Here is a 19,696-nt window from a genome sequence, read left to right as displayed (position 1 = left end):
AGAAACTCTAAATTTGTCAGGAAGCAGCAAAAGGGAAGCTGCTATTTGGCTCCAGAGGAGCTCTCCTCTACCTCAGAATAAAAGAAGCAGATTTTTTTTTTTTATTAGGCTGGTGCTGGAGGGCAAGAATCTATTTTCTTTTTAGAGGAGAAGTCCCTTTTGTTACCTGGTGGCAATAGGAAAGAAAGAAGAGTTATTGTCAAATGAAAACACACATAAGATATTTCATAATCCCACAAAAACATCAGAGACTCCTAACATTCAGCATTGACATCCTGCTTTGGGAGCTCAGAGAGCTGCTCAGACATTAGCTAATTACATTTGGCACAATCATCTCATCTTACATGCAGGCAGACACATTAGGTCACATGCTTGGCTGGTATAAAGTTTTTATTTCAGCAGCATGGTTCATGCACTCCAGCTGAGGACAAGCCCTTTTGTTTCCATTTCTTAAATTTAAGAAAACCCATAGCCTTCTATCTGCAGTTCCATATAGTGAGGAAGGACAAAGATGAAGGTTTCACTTTGTGTAACCACAGTTCAACCAGGAGCTCCCAAGCTGCTAAATTAAGATTTCTTTGTTTGCCACAGGGTAACACAACAGCATTGACAATGAAAACTTGACTCCAACCATGGCGAAATGATCCCAAAAGAACAGCAGAATTTGGGTTTCTCAGAACCCATGGAGGGCTGCAAGGAAGTTAGAAGAAATGGGAGCATACAGTAAACAGTGGAGTTGAGGTCTCACAGGTCAGAATGAGACCTCATCCAGCTCATCTGGCAGAAGCAATGCCACCGATTTACTAGATCGGTTCTACAGAGTTTTGGAGGGAAGTTTGCCACTGGATTTTGAGGTGGATGGAAAGAAAAGCATGGACAGGGGAAAATAAGGCTTCACTACCTGTGCAAATGCTACCTTATCACCACCACATACAGAATGAGAAAGGTGGGAGCACAACTGAACTTTAAAAGCTTACTTTTCTCTGATGGCTGTAAATCAAAGTAATCTGTGTTCTTGGATCTTTTCCTTGAAAAACATTTATCTCTTGATAATGAGGAAGGGACAAAATAAGGCCATTAATCAGGAACATATTGCACATCGGTGGTCACTGTACTCACCTGGACCCTAAGATGGCATTGTTCCCCCTTACTGCGCCAGACAGAACAGCAGCATTTCTCCCCAGTGGGTCCTCTGCAAGCTTTGACAGGCAGGTAGCAGCTCATTGAGATCATCAGCTTAGAAGGTCACTGGGTCACTGATTCCATCACCCAGCAATTGTGACCCATCAGGAAATACACAGTTAAGCCCAGAGAGGTTCACAAAGGTCACGCATCTATCACTGTCGGTGAGTTCAGGGGGGTCATTCTACTGTCTTACCCAGCAGAGTAATGGCAAACACATGCTAAGGTAATCAGGCCAAAACATACCTTCAGGTGAAAATCTGGGAAATGCATTTAAGGATGCTTGGTTTTTCGATACTGATTTTAATAAAGCAAGAATTAATCCATAATCACAGAATAACTACAGAATAAACTCAATAAAAATAAAACATCTGAACTACAAAAAAGAATTAATGCAAAAAAAATTGTCTTAAAGCTTGCAACTACTCTATGCTTGGGATATTTTTTATCAAGAAGAGCTAAAATGAAGAGCAGAGACAATGCTATTTAGATATGGAAATCAGTATATCTGTACCGAGTTATTATACTGTAGGTATTGTTAGAGGACTGTCTGAAGAAATGACATGACCCGTGATGAAAAACTCAGTCTTCATCGTGCATGGATGGATGAGACTGAAATCTGACGGTGTGTCCAAGACATCACACAGGAAGGACCAATAGTATTTAGTTTTTATTTTCTATGGCTGACTACAGCCACAGGAGCACTGTAGAGGGACAAACTTCACAGTTGTGCAAGAGTGGTCAGTGGGACCTCCTTCCCTAGTCGTCCTTGGGGCAGATCTCAACAGGCAGTAGTTTTCTGCTTGAAGACAGTTGTAGCTGGAAAACCACCTCATCTGGCCCTTGGATTAAAAGGTGGAAGACTGTGCACTGAGGGGGGCTACTCTTGTCTGAAACCACTCGCTGAAATCCTCTTCTGGCATCTGCACAATACTTTCACGTACAAACTGAAAGAGAAAAAGGTTCTTTCCTGAGCTTTTGATTTATGTGTAAGAGACAAAACATGTGGGAAAATTTGACCATTGTGACAACAGAACAAATGTAACGGCTTTCTGCAGACAGTTAGTATAGCGCTTCATATCACCAAAACATTTTTAATGCAACTTGCAGAACAGCTGGATATGCTCTAAAATGAATTAAAAGGAAAACTCTACAGTCTTTATTACAATTTATATCCTGTATCCTTCCAAGTCAAGCCTTTGTGTTTTAAACTTGCAGCTGTCTTCTACCTACTATTGCAGTACATACATTAAAACAACTCGAAGTTAAGTGAGAACTTCATCTGGAATCTGTCAGTACCAGCCAGTTCATATTCAATGATGCTCTTCTACTCCTAAAATGCAACAGTTTCCTTTATCTGTTCCAGTCAGAAGGAGCACCGAGCTCCTCCTTCCTTTGTTGCGTGCTTTGAAAGACAAATAAATAGACAGGAGATCCAGCTATGCTCACATGTTTTTCTGTATTACTATTGCACTGTGAGGGATCAAAATGCAAAGGTAACCAAATGGAAACAGAAAAAAAATAGGTCTAAAACCAGCAAGCAACAGAGACTTACATATTGAACATTAAGGCAAGGCTGCCTCTCTGGTTAGTGACTGTGCAAATCAGAGCACAAGACAAAATGGCTATTTTTATAAGACATCAAGAAAATACAGGTAGCTTGACCTTGACACGTTGGGTGCTAAAACCTTTGCCTTTGTAAGGCACGATTAACACTCGATGTATGTAAGACACACAGTAACCTGCTGCCTCTCAGAGATTTCTGTTGGTCTTGTAGATTAGGGGAAGTAACTGTGATGAGAACAAAAAACACAAGGTGGCACCATTGCCATTTTTTATAAGTTAGTGACCTGGTTAGACTACACAGTGGTATACGTTCTATGTATATTCTCTTCCCTTTCTCGTGTCCTTCCTCTTCTGCCAATTGCTTCTAGAACAAGAGCTGAGCCCAACTTACGATCTTGAAAAGCAGTTTCTTTTTTATTTTTTTCAATGTTGCTGAAGCAAAACAAAGATATCTGCAGAGTTCCTGGATCAGTGATGTAGTACTTTACTTGAACAGCTCATGGATGTAACTGCTGGGAATCACAGGCCTTTTCAGGGCACAAGAAGTTAATGTTTCTCTTCAAGTGTCCTAACAATTTATGACAGATGCCACTTTTACTGTGGCAATAAATAAATCAACAATGACATAATAATAAAATTATACTGATTAATAATCCAATACTTGTCATAACGTCTTTCTTCTGAGGAGTTCAAAGTGCCTCATAAAAGGTGAATGGTAGCATCTTCATTTAGTGAGATCCTGAATTATTTCATCTGGTAACTTTCCACTGCATGAATTTCACCCACAGGTGCCTGCTCTCCCCACCCTCATCACACAGAGAATCAAGAACTCAACTCATCTCACCTCCACAGCTGAAGCAATTTCTGGAGAACACAGCTCCCACACTTGTAGATCAGCCAGAGCCTTAAGAAAGGTGTCTGGACGAATTTTCAAGTCAGGAATCTTGCCATATTTTTCCAGTTTCTTTAAGATTTTCTGTACATAATGGTCACTCTTCACAGACTCCGGGAGTCTGGCAAGCAATACAGGAAACCTTTAGCAGAAAGAAGAACAGCAATAAAAGAGAAGCCAGAGGAACAAATGCATATCTGATTAATAACTCTGGGTTTGCCTGGCATTTCTGCCACTTCACCACCTCCATAACTTCCACAGAAAAAATGGCTCTTTGGGGAATGCAATACTCAGTGTAATTCTGAGTGAATAATGAGAAAGGGCTTCACTTTATTGGACTTGTGCACCAATTCCCTTTGCAGAGCACTGAAATAGATGCTTCTTCATTGTTCATTTAAATTTTGGATGACAAACTTGGGTGTGAAAGGAAATAATAAAATCCTAACAAATGTTTTCATTTTACTACAGATTTGTCCTCTTCATCTTTTCTCTATTTATTTTGTTTAAGGCTCTACGGATTTTCCAGTGCAATCAGTGCCTGATCTGATACACTTTCTGATTCTCTTTACTATCCCTGTTCCCTGTGCTATCATCATTCTCCTCTCTCTATGTGCTGACATAAATCTCCCTGATGTAAGTGCACTGTAACATGCAGTCTTTACCATTTCACTCTGAATACAGAGATTCAGAAGGAGAATTACACATTACAATAAAAATAAAATTATTGTGAAAAGACTGCATTTTTTTTTTCCTAATGTTCTGTATAAGTTCTGCAGTGTTGCTTTGGCAGTCCTGGAGACTGATGTTCCAAACCTTTCTATACCATGCATGACTGGGGTGTGCTGTGGCTTTCATTGCAAAGGGCTGAGGCAACACATCAGCAGGAAGAGCTGCCTCCCTCCAGTTTAGGATGCATGTTACTGGAACAGCAGGAAAGGGGTGAGGAATTTCCTCCTTAAACCAGTAAAAAGGGAAAGATGTAGGTTCTCATCTTCACTAGGGCCAGTTCTACACTCAGTAGTACACTGCTGGTATGGGCATGGCCAACTCCTTATTATCACTGACTAGATTACCCAGGTTACCATAATCGTGTCACACACAGGCCTTTTATAACCCATCCATGCATTACGATACTTTATTTCAGAAACGAAGCTATGTTTAGTGTACTTACATCGCACTGTTCATATTTTATATTATTTTTGGTTTTTCTCACTTCATGAAAGAGATAAGACAACTCGACTGACAGCATATACTAGTAAAGTGTTCCTACTGTGACTCAGCTTTCTTGGCAAGGCAGTGTTTGCAAGAGTATGGGAAAAAACAGCCCTATTGTAATGAAACAAGTGGTATGGTGAAAGCAATTTCTCCGTCATGACTTGTGTCTCCACAAGGGGGTTGACCAGCCTTGTCAGAGATTTCCCTCTTCATATCCCTCATGGATAGCACTTGCAGAACGGGCCTGGCATAGAAAGCTGTACTTGTCTAACTATGCTGGCATAGTCAAAGCAAGACAGCCTCCTCACTGTGGAAGCACGATTTTCATACGAAGGAACAGTGGACTTGAAGTACTATTCTTGCACTGGAGGAAAAGTAAAAAGCCACATTATAATATAGTCTCCTTTATACTCATGAAGCTTTGTCCAAATTAAGGCTTCTTCTAGAGGGATTTATAAGTATAAAAGCAAAACCACATCCACTCCAGTTTTAGGGCCTATTTACATGCCAGATCTTAAATTTGGGGGACAGCTGGAGCATATATGTTTGAAAGCTAAAACCAGAGTTCTGCTAGATAGGCCGAGACTAGGTTTATTCATTAATGCATGACTGATGTGTTCCTGATGTGTCCTAGGCCACCTGCATTTTGGACCTGAGATTAGAAATGGACTTTTCGTTATCTCAAATTATGAAGGACAGAAGGCTTACTAACAGAGAGCAAAAGAAGGCAGGTTGAAAAAAACTAACCAACATTCCATGCAAGTTTGCATACTCTGTAATCCCAAATCCAAGGAGTTCTCATGGACGGGGCAGTAGGGGACATGCTGTGAGCTTGCTGCGGTATTCTGGTAGGCTATTCCTAGTGTGTATCTGGAAGTTGATCACTGGATACAGCTAATATCCTTTCAAACATAAACCACTAGTAATCTGCAGATTTGCTGTACTGGGAAGCATTTAGGTGATTACTCGCTCTTGTAAGTGTTGCAGTATCATCCATGTGCAGTTCAAACACTGGCAGGGAAATATTTTTCTTAACATGGATGGACAGGTAGAGTCAAAGTCTCCTTTGCCATCAGTTTTAGCACTGTGAATGTTCAGTTCAGTAAGAAGTTGTGAATCTAACCTGTGTACATTTATGCAATCTCTCCCATCTGTAGGGTACAGTGTGTTTTACACACTTCCTGGTGGAATAAGTCTCCTATAAAGCTGCACACTGGGAAGGGTATGCGCATGCAAGGACTGAGTGCTTTTTGCCCAGCATCACTGGAAAGGAACTCTTCTCTATCCCCTTTCTTACCGTTTCCAATTAACCTCTTTGCTGAGCAGGCTGAGATCTGCTCCTAGAGATCATATCTGTATTTTTGTTGCTACCAGTTTGAAAAGCCTGCATTTGCAGCAACTGATTCAATGGTTTCTAGTGATTCTTGGCTTTGGGGAGAAAAAAGGAAAAGAAAAAAAGCTTTTTGTACTGAAGACAGAACTCTGGGACCCCGGCCACCTCATCTGAACTGAGGATTTCTGTGCCTCCTTACCAGTTTAGTCCACCTTCATCACGTTCTCTTTCGGCTCTCATGCTCAGCCGTCTTATTCTTTCCATGTCTCTTCTGAAATACTTCAATTGTTTCAAAGCCTCATATTTGTGATAACATCGCTCTTCCTGCCTCCTACAAAAAAACTCTTAAAAGTTAAAGCTGTGTTTTAAACATTAACATACTTCTGCATAGTTAACTGGGAAGGCACTAAGGATGGCAGAAAACAATGAATGAGAAGAACACATTCTGTGTTCAGTCAGTGGACACTAATAACAATTTTTGCTTTTGCAGTGTTCTGTATACATTAATATTTCTATAAACATATTAAAAAGTGTTTATGTTTTATATTAACTCTAGGCTGGAGGTAAGAAACAAACTTCAGAATCAAAACATTTAAACTAAAATTCAACCTCCACTTTCTATCAGGTATCCACTGCTTAAAACCAAAGAATACTGTACAGTGATTTAGGGTAAAATATTACTTAAAATACAACAGAAGAGATGTGAAATATAAAGTGACCTGAGCTCAAATTTTGACCCAGAGATTGGACTCATGTATGCATTCCTACAAAAAGTACTACTATGTTTTAGCAAAAATAAACAACTGTTTTTCTTCCCAATAAATTACTTATACTGTATCCTGCCAAATTGAGGTTTCATCTCCAAATGCTGATCAAACAGAATATACTTGTGTGGCTGTATGGAGAATGGTAAAATAGCTGCAAATAATAAGTTTCCATCTGACTTGTCCTTCCATACTGTAGGATGCTGGAATGATTAGTTCCTTATGCAGTCACAGCAGCTACTCAGGGAAGAAAACAAGGACCCAGATCCTTAGAGACAAAAAAAAAAATCTAAGTATGAAATGGAACAGAAGAATGGAAAGAAGGAGGAAGTGAGGGGGAAAAGCAAACTGTACCTATAACAGCCTTCAGAACAGCAATGTAGAAAAGGATCTTGGGTTTGATGCTTACTGAGACAAAAGAATTTGCACAATCCCAGATGAATGTTTTCTGGGTGAAAGGAAAAGGATGACAGGCCTCAGCTGGTCAACAAGGTAGAAATGTCACTAATTTGGGAAAAGGCCTTGAGAGAGGACACTGAGAAGAGTCAAAGTAATGCTGAAGAACAATACAGTGATCTCTGAACTGAAAACACAAGACAGCCCTACAGATTGTATGTAGACTGAATCTATTCTTCTGTCTTTGGGTGAAAAGGACTAGGATGTCCAAGGTAAATATATCCAATGTTTTCAGCAAAAGCATTTCCAGAAAAGTCATTCAGAAATACCCCAAAACACTGCTGTAAATATTTAACCTGTAATACATTTTTTGTACACAGACAGTCATAAAACTTTCTATCATCATCCCTGTATTCTTATTTTAATGTCAATCCATACAAATGCATCTTTAAAAGGCCTGAAGACAAGTGCTAAATCTGGTCAGAAGCAAGGTGTGTAGTGTTTTAAGAGTATACAGAAAACAGTCTCTTCCTACCTCTCAAGGCTCACTAGGGTATCATGTAAACAACAAGCTGCTTCTTCACGTACTGCTGTGAACTTTTGTCTCATATCGGCACACAAGTTAGATTTGCTTTTAATGAAAGAGCTGATATGGCAGCTGCAACTAAAACAACACAAAAAATGGGAATTAACACCCTGTGGCAACCATTTGTGGTAAGCACCTGTGTTGCTCAGAACATACAGCGATGTGAGCCCACATAAATTCTGAGATCTCCTTGTTCTCAGTAACAATCCAAATTTAATATAATTTACTTTTTCTTTTTTAAAATCCATCAAATTTATGAAAGAATTTGATTAATACAAAAAATTGTAAAGAATATTAAATTTGGATTTTTACCATCTTTACAGTCACATCCTTCCAGGAAAGTGCCTTTGCATTGCACTGAAATGTACTACATGTGCTGCAAGGTTTCACTGGCCTGCTCTGGTCTCATGTAATAAAATGCTCCCTGACATTTGCATGCCAAATTCTTTTCACACAGAGCTGAGTTTATACAGTGTATAATGGTGCTTCAAAACCAGATTTGTACCCTTACCCCCACCTTCTGGGCCTCTGCTTCCTTGGTAGTATACTCTCTTGGTCCTTAACGAATGGCATGTTTACTCTGTAGTTCTTCTGAGCCACTGGCAACAAACTAAGACATGACAAGGTTTAAAATAGCGTACAGAATGCTTTCTTCAGAATATGAAAAATTCTAAAGGTGCTGATAAAACATTCTTAATATTACAGACTTGCTGGAGCTATCTGGGTACAAATTTTATTTCTCTTGACCTCAACTCAAGGGGAAAAAATGCTCCAGCAAAGTCTAATTGTAAGAATGGTTTTTCATGTTGAGCTTACAGCTGTGGAAACCACCACTGAACTGAGTAATGAGGGAACACACCTAACATAAGCTTAGCTGGAAATGTTGTAGAGAGACTACTGAAAAACGCAATGGTAGAACCAGAAACAATTCTACAGGAGTAAGATAGAACATCGCTTTTTCTACAAAGCTGCTGGAGCATAAGATCTATTCTGTTTGCAAAAGCAAGACCCACAGGGTATTTTCCAGAGAATACATACTGCTTGTACAGCAGTAAAATGGGCTATTCTGCCACCCACACCAAAAAATGTAAACATCATCTGAATTTACTGAATGCTGGATTCAGTTGGTCAGGGGGGAAAAAAAAAAAAGGCATAAGCTCTGTCCCAAGGAGTTGCTTCTCCTAGTCATTCAGAAACCATCAGGCAACGTACCACTGCAATCCAATCTTCTTAACCATATCCTCTTGTTTATGGACATCTTTTGACACCTCTTCATGTGTTATCCGGGTGACTTTCTGTAGGGCTGATAAAAAAAGTTCTGTAAAAACATGCGAACTCAATAGTGCATTCCTCTCTTCCTTGCAGAGAGGAGGCCATATATGCTGGCCTGAATGAGACATCCTAAAGAAACCTGATACTTAGTATTTCAAAAAAATTTAAGTTTCTTCTGAAAAAAAGCAGCTGGTTTAAGAGGTTTCAAGATACCCAAATACAAATGCACCCAATTCATTAATTACTTTTGAAATCACTTTTGAAAACATAAGCTTTGTTCTTTCAGCTGTAAAAAAACCCAACAGATCAAGTAGGAGATACTAAATATTTTTACATTAGATGCTTATAGGAATAGTGTATTAGAAAAACAGGTAGATTTGAACAATCTATGCAGAAAGTCTATTTTCAGTTCCTGTACTGTGTTGTTAGCATTCTACTGGCATAACTGTCAAGTCTTCTGAATTTCTAAGTCTACTGTATCACTTTGCCATTCTCCTTTTAAATGTCATGCGGAATTTAATACATTTAACATGAACAGGTATCTAATTACCTCTCTCTGTCTCCTTATCAGCATCCACTAAAACTTAAGATGTGTCCTCAAGTAGCCCTTCATTGGCTATAGTTTCACGATTATCCAGATCTCTCTCACTAATAACACTCTTTACTTTGCCTTCCACTGTAATGTGAATGCTTATATTCTCCTCTCCCCTGAATACCTAGAAAGCCAATTTAGCTCACTGTTTTCCTTCAAATTCACATCTTTGTTTTCATTCCCACTGCTGTTTCATTCCTGCTTTGATGCCAGACCCCTAGAGAGACACCGAGACGGCCATCTTCTCTGTGTTATTCCCTCCAATCACTCATGCAGTAAAACAACTGTCACACTTGTTATTAAAAATCCCAGTGTTAGCTGTCAAATTGTAAGTTATCCTCTGAGGTGCTCAATATGTCCTACATGGTAATAATTGACATTTTACTGAGCACTCAACACCTTGAAGTTGTAATATCCAAATTCAAAAGCTCCTTTTCCTACTTTTTTGGGAAGCATCACATACAGTATAATAGAAGATGAATGCTGAATGTTGACTGTGTTAAATAGCAGCACAAACTATTTCTACTCGTTAAAAGTACAGATTTGAATATTATACCGTGAATTTATAAATGTAAGACTTGGATGGAACAAGTTGCTGGGCATCAGCTAATGGGCTAAAATTTTAAGAACCGTACTTATAATGAAGATCCTCTAATAGCTGTGGCCAGGTGAGTTTCAAGAGTGCCAAGGTCCCAGTTGGAAACTCCCAAGTTCTAGCACTGACTGGTTCTAATGATGGCTCCACTGTGCCCCTTACTAGTCTCAGAGCATAAGCCTGTAAGATGCTGGCTACGACACTGAACCTTCTAGAGCTCTAGAGCTGAGGAGCAGTTTGAATACAAATGCTGACCCCCACAGGGTCTGGAACCTGACATCAATACGGGCAGGGAGTCTCTGCTAGAACTAAGGATGCACTCAAATCTCATCTGCTCTTCGCATGCAGCATCAGAACCTTTTTTAGAAGAACACAGACCTTTTCTATTTATGTTTACCATCTGGACAGATTGAGTAGCTGAATATCTGAAACCCATCTACTCTGCACATAACGGTGCTTTGGGGGAAGAGGGCTATACTAAGCAGTGGCTGCATTTGATGTTTTCTCCAAGATCAGCTGAGTTGTCTAAAGCCAGCCCTGTTGGCAGATTTGGGAGGGAGATGACAGGAAGCAAACCGGGGTTAGTACCACAAAGATAGAGCTCCTCTTTTTGGCTGATCAACAGAAACAGAGGGCACCTCTCTGCCCTCCATTTTGTAGCATTAGAACCTGTTCCAATTCTCCATCTGGAGAAACTGGGAAAACAAACACTCAAGCTTGTCCATATTCATAATATTTTTGAAATATTAACCTCCACAGCAGTGAACGAGTCAGACATTAATTAGAAAAGAGAAAAACAGCAAAGAAGAATGTAGTGATTTCACCTGACCTTGATTTCTATACCTTAGTAAATCATCTGTGAAATGGGGTACTAATATTCACCTGTTTTGCAGGTAAATCAATTGAAAAGACAATGATCAATCCCAAAGAAAAGCCCCAAATTCAGGTGTAAATTTTATAATGAAGACTCTTTGCAGAAATATTTATACCTCTTCTTTTAAAATTATGTGTTTGACTGAATTAAAAGCTGAACTGCTGGCCAGAAAGCTTTGGAGATAAAATCCAGTTAGTGTTTAATCTCTCAGATACGGGTCTCACATTTTACTTCACAGCGTGAAGAAAATCTATGTCATTTGAACTGATCTGCATACACACATTCTTCATTACACAATAACCATGAAAAATTAGGTTTACATTTAGTACATTTAGATCCCATAGTCTCTGTCTGCACAAAAAGAGATTTTTTAAAAATGTGATGAAGGAAGCAACCTTAGAACACTAATCTGCTTTGTAAAACCTTTGACTGATTAGGTGAGGACTGAATGATAAATGAGACTACCTCAGCAGTGACCCATTGTTACACCACAGCTGCAAGGACTGCAGTTTCCACATTTACCTCTGTCAACATGATGTAACATTTAAACTTTTGGACTAGTACAGGTCCTCACTCAGCCAACAGCACTGAAAAATCAAATTTGTATAAGCAGACATTCTACAGCAGCAGTCCCCAAACAACAGCATTTAAATTACAGTTCGACAAAAGGCTTTATATTGAATTATGAATTCTTTCCTTAAAAGAAATCTTTCTGTAAAATTCACACTCACCTATATCTGCTAATTAGCTGCCTATTACAGAACCTCCTTCCCACTTTTGAAATATATATATATGGATGTGTGTGTGTTAGGGTTGTGTGTGCTCTCAAAATCATGTCTGTATGAGTTACATGAAGCTTTGTGAATTTGGGGTATAAGGCTACAGGGCAGCTGTACTTGTAATGTATTTCTGATTTGTCCTTGAAGCATCCTATAATCAGAATCCTGGATTAAACATGATTCTAGCAGCTTCCCAATTCATTACAGAATTCAACCTTTGCTACAGAGCTGCCCTGCAGAAACTAACTTCCCATATTTTTTAGAGCTAGGAACATAATCCTTGAGAGGACCAGACTGGTAAACTCAGGCCAGTCCCCTGAAGTCATGGGCAATCATGTGATAGCTGTTGCTCCAAAGGGTACACTGAGCATCCTTCCCATACCTCACACATACTACAAGATAATTCCTTATGTCCCACAGAAAACGGAGGCTCCCCAGCTGTTACAGCTCTCAGTGTTATTTTCAAATCTCATCGCAGGCACAAACCAATTGTTCACCTACATCTGTAAACAAATTGCTTGCAATTATAGCTTTGAAGTCTCCACTACTCCCATTCATGTCACAGGAAGGCCATTCCTCTGTGCTCAGCGCCACAGGCGGCAGCAGCTGGGCAGGTAGCATATGATATGCTACCCAACATATCCATCCAGCTTCTGTCTGTCTGACCCAGAGAATGTGTACATTCTTTTACATTTAAGAGCAATTAATTGTTTTTTCTTCTATTCATTTAAATTGCTTCTGGACTTGAACATACTTCCAGCAATATATTGTAGCAAAGAATTCCTGAGTTTAATCATGCATTGCATGAAAACACTTCCCATTGCTTTTAATTTTCTGTCAGATAATTTCATTTGGTGTGCCATAAATCTGGTGTCAAGGGAACTTGTGAATAACCACTCTCTAATCACTTCTTTCCATGCACTTCATGATGTTACAGAGATCCGTCATAACCTTGTATTCAGCTGTTTCTTTTCTGTGCTGAAGAGTTCTAGTCTATTTAATTAGTTCTCATCTGGAAGCTCTTCTGTGTCTTTAACATATCTCACCACTTTTTTTGCCATCAAACTTTACTACTTCTGATACCAGCCTGTCTGAATTGGAAGGAACGGAACTGAACTGAAGCAGCACACACAAGACATCTGTATTTTTGCACAACGTGTTTTCTGCTTTGTCTTCCACTTCATTCTTAGGGTTCTTCTTGCCTTTTTGAGAGCTACTGAACAGTCACAGAAGTATCCCAAATGACTCCAAGAGCTCTTTCCTGAGTGGTAATTTAAGAGTCTAGCAGGGCATGATGTCAGCCTAATAATGATGATATAAATATCAGTTGAAAGGTGATTATCAGTACTAAATGCTAGCATGCTTTTCTGGTCCAGCTTTACTTAGAAGGAAGGGAAAAGACTTAAGATTACCTAGCTTTGTACTGAAATGCATTGCAGGCTAACAGATAAACTATTCTGTCAGGTCTATCAAGCACAGGTAATCACTGATGGATGAGTAGGAGGAATACAGATAAGAAACTCCTAAGTTAAACAGAACCCCCTAAATTAGACAGATACATATTCAGTGGATCAGTTGGTTATGGCAGAGAACAGTTTCACCGTCTTCGCTGCCTGTTGGACCTTATAGATGTGGATGACAGTCTAATTATACAACTACTGTAACTGAATATTAATTAAAACTCTTTACTTAATAGTCACAAGGGATTATACTGTCTTTAAACCAATTTGCTAATAGGGAGGGCACAGAGAGACTTGTACAAAGTTCCATATGCCTGAAGAGAAATACACTGGTACGTCTTGCAGTGTCTTTGACGTAGGTTCTCCCTAGTAACACCGAACACAAATCCATTTGATATTGGCAGTCAAGAAAAGTGACTTACATGGGAAAAGAGGTGGTTGTTCTTTAGCTTGTGCTGACTCACTCATAACATCAGATGAAGCGACATTAACCTTGATGTTGTCTTCAGAGCAAAGCACAGTGGAAGTTTCACTGCCACGAGGGGTTTGACCACGGGGAGATGACTGACTGCTAAGCTGAGAGATATGTGGAGTAGATATCTTGTTTATCTTCCTGCTAAGTGGATTGTATCGTGCTTTCCAAGCCCATTTCTGTACACAGAAGAAAAAACGAATAGAATGGAGGGGTTTTCTATAGTGATTTGACAACAAAGAATCATATTTCTGTAACTAATTCCAATATTAGATCCTTCTGGTCCTCCTGTAACCTCACAGATTTTTCTCCAGTGACTTCAAACAAGCTATTGATTTCTTGGGTAGGACCTCCTCCATTTTGTTATCTTTCTTCAATACTCCTCTGCTATAGCATTAATGCCAACAGATTAAGGTAACTTGTAAACAAGTACCACCGAAGCTGTAGAGAGGGCTGCTAATAGAGCAACCTTCTCATGTACAGGGAAGAATAGGTCAAAGTGGTTTGATAAATGTTCGGGTCTCCTCCCACCACCCAGTAACTTGGCAAATGAATTTCCTGTGTCAGGAATGTAAAACTGAGTCTGAAAGCAGACTGAATTCTGCAGGTTTGATAATCAGACCAATATGTATTATTTAGCAAGTGCCCCTGAAGGAACCCAATATTTCCACTAGAAGTTTCATGTCAAATATAAAAAGCAGTCTTCAAGTAATATTAGTGTAAATGACAAAGGAAATTGTCATTAATTCAGGGAGGAAAAAAATAAAAGCCTCAGCAATGTAAATGCTAAAAGACACATCAAGACTGACACGCACTTTGGTTTCTTCTGCTCACGTTCATTTGGACCTGATTTTAGAGAACTGGTAAAACTGTATGGAAAAAACAGAACGCCTCATATTTAGAAACAACTCTGTTATGTGACTTGCTAACTTTCCCTCTGTTTGCTAACAGCAGGAAGAATATTTGCATAAAAACACAATCTTTGCCTTTTAAAAGTTTCACAACTTTTACTGCTTATTCCCCAACAGAAATCATAATCTTCTATTGAATCACTTCAATTATTATGTCATGAGGGTATGAGCTGCAGTATATGAAATAACAAGAGCAAATAGCCTGCATGTAACAACAACTCATATTTCTAAGAGTGCCTCACCTGGGGTTCTAAAAGCAGTTTACAGAATTTGTTTAATTTAGCCTTATAGGGGGCAAAGCAAGGAACTAAAAGCTTAAGCAAACTGCTGAAGATCAAAATATAAGATGTGTTACAGAGCGAGAAACCCACTGGTTCTTTATTGAGTTCTCCTGGTTGTACTCCTAAGCATCACTCATTCCCCCTTCATTTTCCTCCAGTCGCTTCAGCAGTTTCAAAAAGAAAAGTTTCTCTGTGGTTTCAGAAAGATAGTAAAACAGTTACCAAGTGTTAAAGATAATTTTATAATGTTTAATTTCCTCTCAGGTATTAACTTTATTTTTCTTCTAAAAGACTTTCATCCAAATGGCTTGTTTTCTCCTTTCTTTGGCTTTGCTTTGAATGTGGCAAGTGTATCTGATTTCTTTAAAGGCCTCAACAGTTGGCATTTGTTTCCAAATTTATCTTTAAATTTTGTGTAAAAAGGCAACCAAACAAATAATGACTAGAACTTACTAGAATAAGGCCTCCAGGCTACCAGTCCAAAATCTCCATGTGACTGAAAAAGACCTATTTGTGTGAACAAGTACTGCTACAGGACTCTGGGTCATAAAAAAGGGGCAAATGCAAACAAGAGGCTAGTTATGTTTTAGCTGAATATTGAATTCTTCCCACACTAGTACTTATCACTAAGACCAAGCTACGGTTTCAATCAGCTACATACTGCTCCTCCTATTACCTAGTATCAAATTGTTTTACTTCAAAACCTAGACACACAAGTACTCTGCAGTCACAGAGCATAAAACATGGTTTCACAGAGTTCAACTAAGCAACAAAACAAATGCTTGAAAAGTTGTGATTGGGTCCTACGGAAGAAAGTTACCTTTGTGTTTGTAATAAACAGCTCCCACATGTATGTTGCTAACTTTTCCTCCTCGATTTCTTTTACTGTTTTTTTACAACCACCAGGGTCCCTAAGTGAAAACAATTTAATTAGTTTTCTATTTTGAGAGTCTTGCTTTTATTATAAGTTCTTTTAAGAAATGCAATAAATGGAGTGTAAATGGTGGCTGACTGCTACTATGATGTATATCTTTGCTTATAAGAAATGGAAAGGGAAAGACAGTGCAAGGTGTATAAGCCATGATTAAGTTATAGTCACAAGTGAAGAACCACCTAAAGAAAGCACAGTCATTCTACAAACTATGATGCGTGTACTGGGCCAGATTATGCTCTCAACTTCCTCTGTGCAAGTACTGAAGAATTTTGTCCAGTATAGCAAGATTTTATGGATAGAAATGACAAGCAGGTTCACATGAGTTTGATTTTTCAGTGCTGTTGGCTGAGTAAGGACCTGTACTAGTCCAAAAGTTTAAATGTTGCATCATGTTGACAAAGGTAAGTGTTGAAGCTGCAGTCCTTGCAGCTGTGGTGTAACAGGTCACTGCTGAGGGTAGTCTCATTTATCATTCAGTCCCCATCTAATCAAAGGTTTTACAAAGCAGATTAGTGTTCTAAGGTTGCTTTTCTTAACCACACTGAAAAAAAAAAAATCTCTTTTTGTGCAGAGACTATATCATCTAAAGATAAGCCTAATTTTTCTATGGTTACTGTGTAATGAAGAATGTGTGTATGCAGATCAGTTCCAAAGACACTGAGGGAGAGGAGTGGTGGTTAGAGACAGCAACAGTGAGCAGAAAGGAGTATACAACAAGAGATTGCACTACTTCAGAACCTGGAAATTAATCCAGAGCTTTATGCATTTATACTCTGCTGTCAGCCTGTATCCGTGAGACTTGCTGACAAACTGTTTCTTTTATCCCAATCTATTGGTTTGTCCTCATATGTAAAGGGGTGAAAAACCCATCCACAATACATACTGGACTGATTTATCTCCTCCAATTTATCAGTTTAATTCTATATAATGCTACTCTGCCACCTCTGTTATACATAGGCACAATTTGTCTTGACAGAGAATATACAGAGAAAACAGAACAGCTTTGAAGAGCTCTGCACTGCAAATCACAGCATAAACTGTTCACTGTTTTACCAAACACTCATGAATAACTTAAATATATGTTATGTCAACATGATTATATTAACTAAAAATGTTGGGAACTTTAATATTTACTTTTAACAGTATAAAAGTGCAGAAGCAATGCATCTTTTACAAATACCCGTCACTGTCATACATAATTGATAGAATAAAAGCAGCTACTAAATATCATTTAATAGCTGGCTTTGTTCTGTAATTATAATGTATATGGAATTCCTGTTGAGTTGACTGGGATAACCCTGCAAGGGAAGGCTATGGGAATATACATACGTCTATTACTACATGGATTTAATTTGCATAATTATTAGCCAAAAGAGAAAAAGAAAAGAAAACACAACTAAATTTGGCTGGGATAGCTTGGTATTTTCTCCTTTCAACTTGCAATAAGAGAACCATGCTGTGCTACTGATTTGACTGTACAACTCCCCGCTGACTGCATGGGGACAAAGTGGATGCAAAATTTGTTTATGTTGCATGGCACAGAATTAACAACATTTCACTCAAATAGTTATTACTTGAAAGAAGGGGAACAGTCACATATAAAGGACAAAAGATCCCAAACTCCTCATCCCATCTACTGTCATGCGTTGCAGACATACCTTGGATTCCAGCAGGTTAATATGGAATGCATCGAACTGTTGGATTCAAGAGTCAAAGCTTCCAAAAGCCAGTGTATGGCACACAGTTGTCGGAAAAGATGTTCACTGCAAAGAAGAGAAACAAATGTGTATACTATAAAGTCAGGAAACAGTCAAACTGGCATCATGTTGGCTGAAATAGATACATCTAAGCATTTCCGTAGCAGATTGTTTTCATTGTCCCAGTGAATCCTAGACACCTCTCAAGGTTTTTGCAATGTTGATGCATAACTCTGAATCCTGAAAGCATATTTTTGACTATGAAATTTTCAAGGGACTTATTTTGGTGATGTGCTCAGTGCTTTCATACCTATGAGGACTCCAGCATTTATCCCTTTACGGTAGGGATGCTTATGGTTTTTGGATTCTACAGTAGCTTTTAAGTTTCGCATTTTTGAAAAAGCAGTGTGCGAGTTTAAAATGTTGGACCCATCTTCTTCTGAACTAAGATTATCTTTGGCATTTTAGCTTCTTCCACATACAAATGTAAATGAAGACTCTTCTGGTGAGCAACTGGGTTAATGAACATAGAACAGAACAGATAGTGAGTATTAGTGACTAATACAAAATATATAGATGTGTACACAGTACACGTACTGTCTTCTCTGTCTCTCTTTCGTAGGCCTATTTTTTTTAACTAGGAAAATTCTAATTTTGATAGCCTTTCCTGAAAATGAGCATAATCTTGAAAGCTATACCACATAAGCAAAATTTTACGCAACTTAGTGCCGAGTCAAGAGCAGCAAGGCAAATGATGTGCCTTTGTGTACATATGCACATGCAAACTTTTCAGTAACCCATTAGGGTTCAATCATTTCAAGTTAGAATTGAATGGTTGATGTTAGTAAAGACAGACTATTTCACCTTAAACTCCTGAAATTCTCAGTACACAACTAGAGCTGCTGTTCAACTGGTAAAAATGTATGTGCTATGGGTCTGTGTTGCTGTGAATTTAGCTTATGTTCTACCAATGAGGACAGGACAAATCTGCCTTCAAATATACCTTTTTGCTCCAGGGGGGCTTGGAATCAAGACACTGGTATAAACTGGAGTGAAAGACCGTAAGTTCATCTTTTTTTTCTTCCCTGATTTCCTCAGGTGGTTGTCTTCTGTTAGAGAATAACTGTGGGAAAGAACAAATACTGAAGTTAAAAAAGGAGTATGTGAAATGAAGAAATTGCCAATAAAACTGTTTATTGTGTTCACATCACCACACTCCCTTTTCTCCTGCTCTCATTAAAAAAAAACCCCACGTAGGTGTATTTCTAAATTGTTAATTACTGCATTTATTATCATTTATTAATATTATAAACCTGATATTTATGTTTACCAGGATATATAATTAGTATGTCTAATATGTTTACAGTACTTTATAATTTATAATTATAGTATTATTTGTATGTACATATTTATACAACTACTTATTATTAGCAATTAAGCATTTATGTGAAATCAAATCTGGGAGCAGGCAAAAACCCATGACTGATTTGTTTAAGAAAAGATGCTGAGGTACTGCTTACATTCCATTACACTTGTTTTCTGTTGGTATCATGCCAGTGGCATCAGTGGGATTATATACACGAGGCCAAAGTTTCAAGATGTGCCTGTAAAATTCTGTTCAATTTTTCCTGGGTTAACATATTGTGTGCACAGAAAACAATAAAGATTAAGTTGAAAAGATTCACCCCAATGAAAAAGCATCTGGAGTACCGGCCAAACCAGCGTTAACAGAAAACTGAGCTCTTTATAGGCTGTGGGCACTGTTTTCTTCACTGTCACAAGCCTGTCTGGCCATTTACACCTGTGCAAAGCATTTATAAAATGCTACCAAGCAAGAAAAGGAAGAGTTTACAGCTGTTTTTCCCAAATGTAAATAACTACCTGCACCTGGTGTT

General features: G+C 38.6%; 1 protein-coding gene across 1 annotated transcript in view; it reads right to left on the bottom strand.

Moving 5' to 3' along the window:
- Positions 1 to 1,479: 1,479 nt before the first annotated feature.
- CCDC60 (coiled-coil domain containing 60) overlaps positions 1,480 to 19,696 on the bottom strand; it is a 64,711-nt gene continuing 46,494 nt past the window's right edge. Inside the window, exons 5-14 of the mRNA XM_074887050.1 lie at positions 18,805 to 18,924; positions 17,763 to 17,867; positions 15,991 to 16,081; positions 13,929 to 14,157; positions 9,147 to 9,237; positions 8,452 to 8,544; positions 7,884 to 8,012; positions 6,388 to 6,519; positions 3,593 to 3,782; positions 1,480 to 2,129 (exon numbers count right to left, since the gene is read on the bottom strand). Coding sequence (XP_074743151.1) covers positions 2,031 to 2,129; positions 3,593 to 3,782; positions 6,388 to 6,519; positions 7,884 to 8,012; positions 8,452 to 8,544; positions 9,147 to 9,237; positions 13,929 to 14,157; positions 15,991 to 16,081; positions 17,763 to 17,867; positions 18,805 to 18,924 — 1,279 coding nt within the window. The 3' untranslated portion in view covers positions 1,480 to 2,030. The remainder of the gene's footprint in view (positions 2,130 to 3,592; positions 3,783 to 6,387; positions 6,520 to 7,883; positions 8,013 to 8,451; positions 8,545 to 9,146; positions 9,238 to 13,928; positions 14,158 to 15,990; positions 16,082 to 17,762; positions 17,868 to 18,804; positions 18,925 to 19,696) is intronic.

This window comes from Strix uralensis, chromosome 17 (assembly GCF_047716275.1).
Source record: "Strix uralensis isolate ZFMK-TIS-50842 chromosome 17, bStrUra1, whole genome shotgun sequence".
Lineage (NCBI taxonomy): Eukaryota > Metazoa > Chordata > Aves > Strigiformes > Strigidae > Strix > Strix uralensis.
This window is presented reverse-complemented; position numbering and strand designations above follow the sequence as displayed.